The sequence below is a fragment of the Silurus aristotelis genome (genome assembly GCF_946808225.1).
Source record: "Silurus aristotelis genome assembly, chromosome: 21".
Taxonomy (NCBI): Eukaryota; Metazoa; Chordata; class Actinopteri; order Siluriformes; family Siluridae; genus Silurus; species Silurus aristotelis.
The window spans coordinates 7,775,767-7,788,579 of NC_139594.1; the positions used below are offsets into that span (position 1 = coordinate 7,775,767).

The following is a 12,813-nucleotide window of genomic DNA, read 5'->3' on the forward strand; positions in this document are numbered from 1 at the left end:
TGTTTGACTTGTTTGCCGCGAGTTACGTGTTTGTATCTCTCTCGGCGTCTTTCAAACAAATTTTGCTATCTATCCATCCGTTTTTCCTCTTTTAATAATCCTTAATTGTTTTTGTCTTCCTGACTTGTGCCTGTAGTTAGTTAACTCGACTATAACTAGTGTTGTTTATATTTATTTTCTCTCACTCACATCTCTGTATAATACATCTGTTCGTGACGATAAGCACTATGCCGGTTGTTTGTCTGCATTCGAGCACAGGTGAGGACTCGTTCGAGTTGCAAACGGTGGCGTTGGAGATGGAGGCATTGGAGAAACAGATTCGCGAGCTGCATGTAAAGCATGCCCGGCTGCGAGAGCGGAAAGCGGCGCTGGAAACATCCCGGGCGGACGCGCACTCATCCCAGGTAAACTCCCGGGTTGAACCTAACGCTCCCAGCACATCAACTCCGCGTGCTTCTATGCCCAGGCCCAGCGCACCTACAACTCCGGCACCGGTGCAACATGGACCCTGGATGCGGCCGCGGCGGAAGAGACAAGCCAAGCCCCGATCGAGGACGTCTCCACCTCCACCACCGGCCTTCGAGATCTCGACCGAGAACCGCTTCGTCCCCCTCCGCGAGACAGAACGCGACACTGTTATTCTCGGAGATTCCATCGTCCGGCATGTCCGCGCTACCCGAGCTAAAGGTAAGGTGCACACTCGCTGTTTTCCTGGTGCTCGTGTTCTGGATGTCGCTGCGCAGGTACCCGCGATCCTGAACGAGAACTTCGGAGCGGTTGTTCTCCATGCCGGATCAAACGACACCAGGCTGCGGCAAACGGAGATCTTAAAGAGGGACTTCAGGATCCTGGTGGAGACGGTACGCAGCACATCACCCACAACGAGGATCATAGTGTCAGGACCTCTTCCCACTTACCAGCGAGGGGCTGAGAAGTTTAGTAGACTTTTAGCTCTAAATGAATGGTTACAGTCATGGTGTCGGGAAAATAAACTTCTCTTTGTTAATAACTGGAACTGTTTCTGGAAGCGTCCTAGGTTCTTCCGCCCTGATGGCCTGCACCCCAGCAGAGTTGGAGCAGCAGTGCTATCAGATAACATCTCTAGGATACTTCACACCATCTGACTGGTAAGACATCGAGAAATCTCCAACTATAAGAACACGCATACTACAGACCAAATAGTTACAAGTTCACACACAGCCCAGTTTATAGAAACCGTATCTATTCCTCGTGTAGTAAAACCAAGAATTACATACACAAGATCCAGAAATAATCTTATTGCAGTTAAAACTGAAAAATGCCAGATAAACAAACACAACAAAGTTCTAAAGTTCGGTCTTTTAAACATTAGATCACTTGCACCCAAAGCACTGATTGTAAATGAGATGATCACAGATAATAATCTCGATGCACTCTGTCTCACTGAGACCTGGATTAAACCAGGTGATTATATGGGTCTAAACGAGTCTACACCGTCAGGATATGTTTATAAGCATGAGCCCCGTCAGACTGGTCGTGGGGGGGGTGTAGGAACCATTTATAGTGCTTCTCTTAATGTTAGTCAGAGATTAGGATTCAGCTTTAAATCATTTGAAGTGCTCCTTCTTAAAATTGCACTTTCAGACATGCATAGAAAACTCGCTCTGGTCACCGTGTACAGACCCCCAGGACCCTACGCTGATTTTCTTCATGAGTTTGCTTGTTTTCTCTCAGACCTCTTTATCAGTTTTGATAAAGTGCTGCTTGTAGGAGATTTTAATATTCATGTAGATGATGCAAACGATGCCCTAGGATTATCATTTGTCGATTTACTAAACTCTTTTGGAGTTAAACAAAACGTCACCAGACCAACCCACCGTTTTAACCACACACTAGACTTAATAATATCCTACGGAGCAGACGTCACTGATATAGATATTTTACCCCAGAGTGATGACGTCACAGACCATTATCTCCTACTGTACACACTACCGGTAGAGCAGATTAACAGTGTTTCACCACGGTATCGACTTGGTAGGACTATTATTCCAACCACTAAGGACAGATTTATAAATAACCTGCCTGATTTATCTCAGTTTCACATTAAACCCATAACTGCTGATCATCTTGATGAGATGGCGAACAACATAGACCTTATCCTCACTAGCACTTTAGACACTGTTGCCCCCATCCGGTTAAAAAAGGTTAGAGAACAAGCACCTGCACCTTGGTATAATAGTCATACGCATGCCCTAAAGAGAACAACACGTAATCTGGAGAGAAAATGGAGGAAAACTAAATTGGAGGTATTTAGAATTGCGTATAAAGACAGTATGCTTAGCTACAGACAGGCGCTAAAAGCTGCTAGAGCTAAACACCTGAGCAAACTCATAGAAAATAACAAAAACAACCCCAGGTTCCTTTTCAGTACAGTCGCTAAATTAACAACAAATCAGGGATCTGAAAAATGTGTTCCATCACAGTTTAGTAGTGAAGACTTTATGAATTTCTTCACTGAAAAAATAGATAACATTAGAAAAACAATTGTGGCAGTTCAACCTCTGACAGCATCTCCCGACACAATCGTACTTACAACCCCACAACTACACTGTTTTACATGTATAGGACAGGAAGAGCTGTATGATGCTATTATGAAAGCTAAATCAACAACATGTCAGTTAGATCCAATTCCCACTAAACTACTGAAGGAAGTGTTATATACAGCTGGTGAGCCTCTTCTCAATATTATTAACTCCTCACTATCATTAGGTCATGTCCCTAAATCCCTCAAGTTAGCAGTTATTAAGCCCCTCATTAAAAAACCTAATCTGGATCCAAACACGCTATCGAATTACAGACCAATTTCAAATCTCCCATTTATGTCTAAGATTTTTGAAAAGATTGTCGCTGCCCAGTTATGTAACCACTTGCAGGAGAACAATATCTTTGAAGAGTTTCAGTCAGGTTTTAGGCCCCATCATAGCACAGAAACTGCTCTAGTTAAAATCACTAACGACCTGTTTTTAGCTTCAGACCAAGGCTACATCTCCCTATTAGTTTTACTAGATCTTAGTGCTGCGTTCGACACTATAGATCATGATCTTCTCCTCGATCGCTTACAGAATTACATCGGTATTCAGGGACAGGCATTAAGCTGGTTTAAATCCTACCTGTCCAATCGTTACCATTTCGTAGATTTAAATGGAGAGCTATCCAGGATAATGCTAGTAAATTATGGCGTGCCACAAGGGTCAGTTCTAGGACCCCTGCTTTTTACAATATACATGCTTCCATTAGGAAATATTATTAGAAGGCATGGAATTAGCTTCCATTGTTATGCTGATGATACCCAGCTATATATTTCATCCAAACCAGGCGATACAGCTCAATTAGCTCGCATAACTGAGTGTGTTGAAGAAATAAGAGATTGGATGACCCATAACTTTCTGCTATTAAATTCTGATAAAACGGAGATTTTGCTCATCGGCCCAAAAAATAGTACACAGAAGCTCCAGCATCTCAGCCTGCATTTAGACGGTTGTTCTGTAACTACTAGTTCAACGGTAAAAGACCTGGGAGTTATTTTAGACAGCAACTTATCTTTTAAAAATCACATCAATCAAGTTACAAAAACAGCCTTCTTTCACCTTAGAAATATTTCTAAGCTAAGAAATATGTTATCTATATCTGATGCAGAGAAGCTCGTCCATGCGTTTATGACCTCTAGAATAGACTACTGTAATGCATTACTAGGTGGATGTCCTGCATCATTAATAAACAAGCTTCAGTTAGTTCAGAATGCCGCAGCAAGAGTTCTTACTAGGTCAAGAAAATACGATCATATAACCCCAATCTTATCGTCCCTACATTGGCTTCCTATTAAGTTTCGAATAGACTACAAACTACTGCTACTCACTTATAAAGCACTAAATGGTTTGGCTCCCATGTATCTATCCAGTCTTTTAACACGCTACAATCCGTCACGCTCCCTGAGATCTCAAAACTCTGGGCTTCTAGTAGTTCCTAGAATAGCAAAGTCCACTAAAGGCGGTAGAGCATTTTCACATTTAGCTCCTAAACTCTGGAACAGTCTTCCTGACAGTGTTTGGGGTTCAGATACACTCTCCCAGTTTAAGTGTAGATTAAAAACATATCTTTTTAGCAAAGCCTACACATAACACACATCACACACATCACATCACAACCTTGTGCTCCAGAATATATGATTACATGCACATTATCAACTTGTGCTGTTAATATCATGAACAGCAGCTACGCTAATTCCTCTCCACTGCTTCTCTTTCTCTCCCCATCCCGAGGCATCCTGAGGTTTGGCCAGCTCCAGTCACGTCCCACCTCGTGAAGATTATGGACCTATGGATGATCATGGAGAAGTAGATGCCGAGTGTTTAAAGGCCCTGGCATGGAGAAGCTGATGCTGGATCTATGATGATCACAAATTGTTCTGTATTGTTGAAAGATTTATGACCAAACTCTTGATGTCACCCATATGAGGATGGGTTCCCTTTTGAGTCTGGTTCCTCTCAAGGTTTCTTCCTCATATCATCTAAGGGAGTTTTTCCTTGCCACTGTCGCCACGGCTGCTCATCAGGGACAAACGCACACCATTCACCTTCACTGTTGTTTTCTGTAAAGCTGCTTTGAGACAATGTCTGTTGTGAAAAGCGCTATACAAATAAACTTGACTTGACTTGACTTGTTAAAACTGTGGTTTATCACACCTGATATTAATTTCTCTAGCCACGCCCAGGCCTGAGCACTGCCACACCTGTTCACAATCAAGAAATCTCTTAAATAGGACCTGCCTGACAAAGTGAAGTAGACTAAAGATCCTCAAAAGCTAGACATCATGCTGAGATCCAAAGAAATCAGAAACAAATGAGAAAGAAAGTAATTGAGATCTATCAGTCTGGAGAAGGTTATAAAGCCATTTCTAAAGCTTTGAGACTCCAGAGAACCACAGTGAGAGCCATCATTCACAAATGAGGTCACAAGAGGTCACAAAAGACCCCACATCATAATCCAAACAACTGCAGGCCTCACTTGCCTTAGTTAAGATCAGTGTTCATGACTTCACCATTAGAAAGAGACTCGGCAAAAATGGTCTGCATATGGCAGAGCTCCAAGACCAAAACCGCTGCTGAGCAAAAAGAACATAAAGGCTCGTCTCAGTTTTGCCAGAAAACATCTTGATGATCCCCAAGATTTTTGGGAAAATACTCTGTGGACTGACGAGACAAAAGTTGAAATTTTGGAAGGTGTGTGTGTGTGTGTGTGTGTGTGTGTGTGTGTGTGCGTGTGCTATCCGTTCATGACCTCAAGCTAAATCGAACTTGGGTTCTGCAGCAGGACAATGATCCAAAACACACCAGCAAGTCCACCTCTGAATGGCTGAAGTAAAACAAAAGAATTTGGAGTAGCCTAATCAAAGTCCTGACCTGAATCCGATTGAGATTCTGTGGCATGACCTTAAAAAAGCGGTTCATGCTCAAAAACCCTCCAAAGTGGCTGAATTACAACAATTCTGTACAGATGAGTGGACCAAAACTCCTCCACAGCGCTGTAACAGACTGCAAGTTATCGCAAACGCATGATTGCAGTTGTTGCTGCTAAGGGTGGGCCAACCAGTTATTAGGTTTAGGGGTACTTTTTCACACAGGGTCATGTAGTTTTGGATTTAGTTTTCCCTCAATAATAAAAACCTTCATTTAAAAAAATGCATGTTGTGTTCACTTGTGTGATCTTTTACTAATATTTAAATTAGTTTGATGATCTGAAACATTAAAGTGTGACATGCAAAAAAAAACAAGAAATCAGGAGCTCAGGCCAACACTTTTTCACACCACGATAGCTAGATAGATAGATCATCTGACAAAAGTAAGTACACCCCTAACATTTCAGCAGACATTTTAGAATATCTTCTCAGAGGACAGTACTAAAGAAATGAAACCTGGATATAGTTTAGTCAATGTGCAGCTTGTATAGCACAGTCATTACTGTAAAAACAGCTGGCAACAAAATTTAGTACACCCCAAGTGATAACAGCTGCACGTCATGTAACCACGCAAAGCCACGTGTCCTATTCACTACCACCAAATGTTCAACATGGCACCTCATAGCAAAGACACTCTGAGGAATTTTTGTATTCCACAAAGATGCCGAGGCTATAAGAAGATCAGTAACACCCTGAAACTGAGTTACAGTACAGAGGCCAGAGTCATACATTGGTTTTCCAAGACGAGTTCTCGGAACAGGCCACGCAAGGGTCCATCAAAAAAGTCATCATGCTGTGCATCGGGTGCAGAAGCTGGCTTCTAAAAACAAATGCATGAGTGCCGCCAGCATTGCTCAAGAAAGTCGAGCATGGTGGTGGTAGCGTCATGGTCTGGGGCTGCATGACTGCTGCTGGTACTGGGGAGCTGTCTAACCTTCACATTCACAGATTTGATTATCGCCATTATTTGCCATTTAATAAGAAGGAATTTTTGTAAAGTTTAGTAAGTTATAAAAGTATTAAATACGCATATTAAAAATTAATTTAACAGCAAATGTATTGCAAAAGTTACTGTTACTGCTATCTAAATACTGCACATTGTATTGTATTGCCTCTCTCTCACTCACTGTGTGTGTTAGCCAACATCCCTGTGGAAAACATACTGTTGTATACGATGTGTATCTTTTCCTCTTTTGCATGTTAAATATAAAGCCTGGAAATATTCAACTGTATTTTAAGTGCATATTGTATTGACCGGCCAACTAATGACTCGACCCGAATGTGTAATAATTCAGTGGTGCCGTTTGCACAATGCTTGATTGGCTTGATTAGCTATAAGCTTACCAATGGAAACCATAAACACCAAACATGATGACTGATTAAATTTGAGTCATGAGGAAATTTGTGTAAATATTTTTCAATGCTAGCTCACCTGGGAGTGTTCTGAACGCAGCGCAGCGCGAGTCTAAAAGCCATGTTCCGACACAGTTCCTCAGGTGAGCTCATCAGCCTCTGCAGATCACTCTGGAAGAACATACGGTACATTAAGGAGCATTGGATTTAGCACAACATGTTCTTTTAATTACTGATTTTGTTCAGATGATTTACCACAAAATACTGGATTATTTCCGGATTTCTCTTCGACTTCTCATCCACCTCAGTCAAGACATCCAACACATCTGGGAACAACAATAATCATGTCAATATTCATTTGTTCCTTTTTAATGGATTAAGCCATAAATAAGTATAAATATATTTTTAGGGTCTTACCTTCAATGGCTTCTCCTCCTGAAATCTTCTTCAGGTACTTGGTCATATCCGCAGTGCTAAGTGCTGTGGAGGCTGAGATACTGACCAGAGGCAGGGAACCGGAGGAAGAGTCCTCAGCTAGGAGTGCGAAAGAGAGGAATTAATAAACAGACGCTAGAAATGGTCTTTTTTTTTTTTTTTTGGTTGAGATGACAGATACGTTACCATCTCTGTCCTCTGAAGCGGCGTCTGAAGAGCACGTCTTCACAGGCAGAGTAAGACCCGCTAGCAGGGATTTCAGCTGCACCAGGTCTGGATTCTCTGAGGCAAGACCCCTATGAAAGAGAGAGAGAGAGAGAGACATTTTGAAACTAAAAACTGATGTATGTATAATACAATTATTCCTTATTAAAATGATTCAAAATAAAAGAAAGAAATATTTGTGTATCTTACTGTAGAATATCAGAGTGCTTCTGAAGGTAAGGCACGGCAGCTGCTGCGTCATGAGTAATGTATTTCTGAATGAACTGCACAAACTTGTTAATGATCGGCATACGGGACAGTCTTCTGAAATTCTAAAAAAAAATACAGGTTTGATGTAAATTGTAAAATTATATGTTTTGTTTAAAAAACAACAACAACAACAACCTAAAAAAAAAAACTCAGCTATAAGTATATATTGAGTATTATATTATTTAAAAATACAAATAATCAACATAAGGAAAAAAACCTCAAAGATAAAATATCAAATTTTAAAAATTATATTTATTACATATAACTGTCCACCTGACAGTAAAATTAAATGTTAAGATTTATTCAAATTAAAGCGGAAGTTCAAGTATAATGTATTAAAGTCCACCTGATAGTAAAATAAATTTGTACACAACTGCAAATCTATTAAAGACAACTGTGAACAACTTAATTGTGATTTTAATTGCAAAACATGTTTGCGATGATGCATAAATCTTTTTGTAAGATTTGATATATACAGACAATGATGCATGTACAACAATATCGTTCTAATTGTCTTAATATAACTAGCGTAATATGATTGGTTTCTATTCATATCAGTGGCTATGTTTGACACATTTTGTATCGGGGGGTCCCTGCCATGTCTCTATTGCCTTAGGGGTCCTTGACCTGAAAAACGAATTCCTCGAAAACCTCCTGTTAGAAGATTATACTAAATGTAAGATAATTATACAAATCCCATTTCTAGACAATTTAATTATATAATTTTTTTTTTATTATTTTGCTTTTACTTTTAATTCTTTCCCAAACTAAATGCTTCAAATGGGCATTTAAATGAAGACTCCAGCTTTTGTGGTATTTTTATACAACCAAACCTGGAGCATGTCAGTGTTTTAAACTGTTGCTTACATTAGCATTGAATAACTTACAGACTGTTTTCTCTCACAATAAACCTCTAAAAACAAATTTGGGAGATTTGGGGCTTAATTTGTACAAAAGCCTGTCATGTATAAGAGTTTCATTAGAGACAAACAGTTTTGTCTTCATATTTCTTTTAATCGTCTAAACAATTCACATATCTTAAAAAGATAAATATTCCAGATCCTGAGCTAAATTTACTAATTGTTTTTTGACTGAAAAGTTTATTTAATAATAAAGCACTCATATATTAAACTAAAACCTTTATAAGTGTATTAATAGAATGGCTGAACCAGCTATAGTGTTAACAACAGAATCCCTCAGCTTTGACTTTACACAATACCTGTAGGACTTTAATAAAGGACAGTAAGCAGTCCTGCAGCGCCCTCTGGTGGTCAGGGTGGAACACACGCGGCTGCAGCAACTCCAGGAAGGCCAAAACGTCACTAAAGAAAGTCATATGGTGCTGCTGCCTGAACTCATGCAGGTTCAGGTGGATCCGGCCATGCAGAAGAGCAGCAACCATAGGCAGGTGTCTGGAGGAAAAGAGAGAGTGATGGTTGTTTGTGATTCAGACATAGTACAATAACTGTTATATAACAAATAACAATTCACTAGTATGCAAACCTTTAACTTGTATTAAATAAGAGATGTTAGAAAAGCTAATCCTGGTAACAGTCTATGGCATGAGGAACAGGATAACACACCTGAGCAGAAGTACAGGGTGGGAAACGGATAACCTCCTGCAAGCCAGGGTCGCATCGAACACACGACTCTCCGCTGATTTGGACTCTCCAGTGTCGGCCATAAGTGTGATGAGACGATGCACCAGGATGTCCAGCTGTGTGAGAAAATAAATATAAAGTATATTAAACAAGCATTAAGGTTATTATTTTTATTTTAAATAATATTTTTTTTGTTTACAGTTTGTTCAGTTCACTAATATTTGTAGCAGTTATAAAATAGCAAGTCATAACTTTGTGGTCACATGAGGTCATCTGATGAACCACTCTCAGCAAATGTGCCGGTACCTTGCAGGTGCTTCCGTCAGCAGCGGCTTCTCCAACCAGCGCAGCATCTGGCAGACGTACATGCTGGATGACTTCGGGGAACTGGAGGTATATTTGCAGCAGAAGATTCTCGCACCTCCTGCTCATCACACTGCAAAAGATGTTAAAACACTTTATTTTTAAGTATCACTTTGAAATTATCGGGGCTTCCAATCCCACTCACAAGACTTGCAAGTCTTGAAGCTTAAGATCAGATTAAGTTCATGAATATTTGGTTAACCACTAAGACATGGAGAGCGTTTTACTAGTTACGTTTGGTGTAATCAATTTCCATTTTGACCCAAATTTCCAATTTGATGGAAAAAAATCTGAAATTCAAGTACTTTTTTATTTATGGGCAGAATCTTAGGCCTTTTTATAATAATCTTAAATCTAATAATATATTAATCATACCAAAATCAACTGTGTACAAAATAAGAGAACCAAAAAGAGAAAAGCAATAAATACTGACTAGACACTGTCCACCACACAAAGCCTGTGTTATGTCTTGACAAAAGAGCACAGAATAATAACCGGTCACATGTCTGACCGATTGCTTCTCTTTTATTCTTCAGAGAATAATTGAGGCCTACCAGGGCAATAATCATGCTCTGAGGCAGCAAAACGCAAACAGATCGCCAAAACCAAGAAAACTAGTAATCCTACTCAAAGCTAAAGATGGCAAACATGGTTTTTCTGTCCTCCTTCATTCTTATACCGCGAGCTCCGTGACCAGCACAGTCGCATGCATCCCAATTTGTAAGAACTAACAAGCGTTCGTTACTCATACGAAAATGCTTAGGGTTCGCGATTTTTGCTTCATGTGGTCCTACAACAGATTACTTTCATTCTAATTGCTACTTTTATGTCAGATCAATGTGGTTTAAAAATAAATAAATAAATAAAAATGTATTCTTGTCAACTCCCAAACTCTGATCTGGACTAACCCCTAACCCTCGTTAAGGAGCTTTAATAACTAAAGGCAAAATGATAAGTGGTGCTGGCCTTGGGCAAAAAATAACTGAACTGTAATCTTTAACAGTCAAAGCATAAGGAAGCAGCAGGAGAATTAATCCTCTCTGCCTTCATCAGTCTGTGGCGAGAAAACTCCTTGATATCAAAGCAGCAGGCAATTGCCATTCTTAATTCACTACAAAAAGAAATTATGCTGTGCGCTTTGCTTCCAAACTACAGTTGATGACAGACAGGGTATTCGTGACACATAGGGCAATAACATAAGCTCCGTGCATGAATAAACATTAATCGCTGTAAATGGACAGAATGCAAATGTTGGGGAATAATGAAGTCTGCGTGTCTTTTATTTTGTTGATGTCTATAAGTTGGACCTTATTTATATGTTAATAATGTACGGTTTTCTTTTATACAGTTGTGCATGTTTTTTTTTTACGCTACATATTAAAACTGTACAAGACAGAACCTCTGTCACATCAGGACTGAACTCTGTAATTCCTTCACAGCTAAGTCTTGATTTCTTCATTTACTGCTGATAATGTAAGATATGATCTATTGCCTGTGCTTAAGAAAAGAAAAGAAAAAAAAGAAGAAAAAATTAAAATGTATTTATACCTGTTCCCCCACTTCTTGATGCAGTTGAGCAGGTACTCGCAGACCGTGTGGACATTCTGGGGGTCGCTGTGGCAGCAGCTGTGCAGCAGGGGCAGACGGGACTGGATAAGAGAACAGGAGGCCTGGTCTAGAGTCTCATCAGCTTTGCCCGTGTCTCTCCAGCTCAGTTCTGACTCCCAAAGGATCAGATCCACCAGACTGATCAACTCATCACTGGTCAGCTTCAAGACAATCTTCTCAGTGCGTTTCTATAGAAGGAGCAGTGTTATTATTGTTCATTAAAAATTATTATTATTTTTTATACAGCAAATACACTATATTGCCAAAAGTTTGCGGACACCTAGTCAAAAGTATGGCATGTGCATTTTAAGCATCGCGTTCCACATTTAGTCCCAATTTGATCTTATGATTCCCTCCACTCTTCTGGGAAGCTGTTCCACCAGATTTTGAAATGTTTAGGTGAGGTGAGGTGAGAAGGCCTGGGGTGCAGTGTGTGTTTCAATTCATCCCAAAGGTATTCAGTAGGGTTGAGATCAGAGCTCTATAGCAGGCCACTCAAAATCTTCATCTCCAAACCATGTAAACTAAATCTTCATAGAGCTAGTGCACAGGAGCATTGCCATGCTGGAACAGGTTTGAGTTTCCAAGTTCAAGTGTACGTAAAATTGTATTATAATGCATCCAAAGACACCCTATAGAGGCAATTGTGTGCCTCCAGCTTTGTGGTAACAGTTTGGCAAAGAACCACATATGGCAGGAAAGGTCAGTTGTACCAATACTTTTGTCCATATAGTGATACCATGTTGGATTCGGAGTTGCAGCACAGGGAAAACAGGAAGAAATAAATATAAAACAAAGACAAAAAAAAGCTTTTTCATGTAGTTTCTCTGCTTGTTTTTTGCTTAAAGTGTCCCATGAAAAGAAGCTGAGACAAATTAGTAATGTCGCAAATGCAATTCTGCGATAAACCGGAGGCGCAAGATTCGAACCGCGGTAAAGCGGGGGATTACTGTATATCAATTCCAAAATAAAACATATGAAGTAAAGATTAAATAAAAATAATTTGCTAAAGTTAGCTAGATTATAGTGGCGTATCCCTTCCATGGTGCCCTCAGAGAAAAGTAGTAAGACGCAAGCAAGAAAAGTAAGCAAAGGAGAAGAGGAAGTGCAATAAAAACTAATTAGAAGCACATTTTATGCATTTAATCAAACTTGTAGTTTGCTAAACAGTCGGCAGAGGGCTCCAAACTCCTTCTTTAAATACATAATCCATAACAGAAATAACAGTTGTGTGCCTCCTGAAATGGCTTTCAGGCACTTACAGTTAAACATCTGTATTTTATAATCAAGCTTTTAGTTGCTGATTCATATGTTGCAGATAAGAATATTCGTTTAATTTCTGTGGCCTTCATCTGACCTGTGGAGTTTTCTGATCTCTGCCTTGCCAGATGCGAGGGATGTGACTGCATGCCCACAGGAAGTCCAAAGCTGAGGAGGGGTCCACGCTGGAAGATATAAACCTGTTAAAATCACATGCTGGCTGGT

At 39.9% G+C, this 12,813-nt stretch overlaps 2 protein-coding genes across 10 annotated transcripts in view; one reads left to right on the forward strand and one right to left on the reverse strand.

Annotated features, from left to right (window-relative positions):
- The window catches only part of ints1 (integrator complex subunit 1), a 36,040-nt gene that overhangs the window by 2,319 nt on the left and 20,908 nt on the right, over positions 1-12,813 (reverse strand). For 8 of the 9 annotated variants that reach the window (XM_083524251.1, XM_083524249.1, XM_083524247.1 and 5 more), the window contains exons 37-46: positions 12,686-12,773; positions 11,269-11,516; positions 9,664-9,793; positions 9,340-9,473; positions 8,976-9,168; positions 7,697-7,818; positions 7,469-7,578; positions 7,265-7,381; positions 7,103-7,173; positions 6,927-7,018 (exon numbers count right to left, since the gene is read on the reverse strand). In XM_083524251.1, the coding sequence (XP_083380377.1) occupies positions 6,927-7,018; positions 7,103-7,173; positions 7,265-7,381; positions 7,469-7,578; positions 7,697-7,818; positions 8,976-9,168; positions 9,340-9,473; positions 9,664-9,793; positions 11,269-11,516; positions 12,686-12,773 (1,305 nt within the window). Of the gene's footprint in view, positions 1-4,696; positions 7,019-7,102; positions 7,174-7,264; positions 7,382-7,468; positions 7,579-7,696; positions 7,819-8,975; positions 9,169-9,339; positions 9,474-9,663; positions 9,794-11,268; positions 11,517-12,685; positions 12,774-12,813 lie in introns of all 9 variants that reach the window. The other variant, XR_014530680.1, reaches the window with a different exon arrangement.
- Positions 228-4,329, forward strand: LOC310716603 (uncharacterized protein; the record flags this gene model as incomplete). The annotated part of the gene is made up of 2 exons (XM_083523888.1): positions 228-1,127; positions 4,299-4,329. The coding sequence occupies one exon, from the start codon at positions 228-230 to the stop codon at positions 1,122-1,124; it is 897 nt and encodes a 298-aa protein (XP_083380014.1). The 3' UTR covers positions 1,125-1,127; positions 4,299-4,329.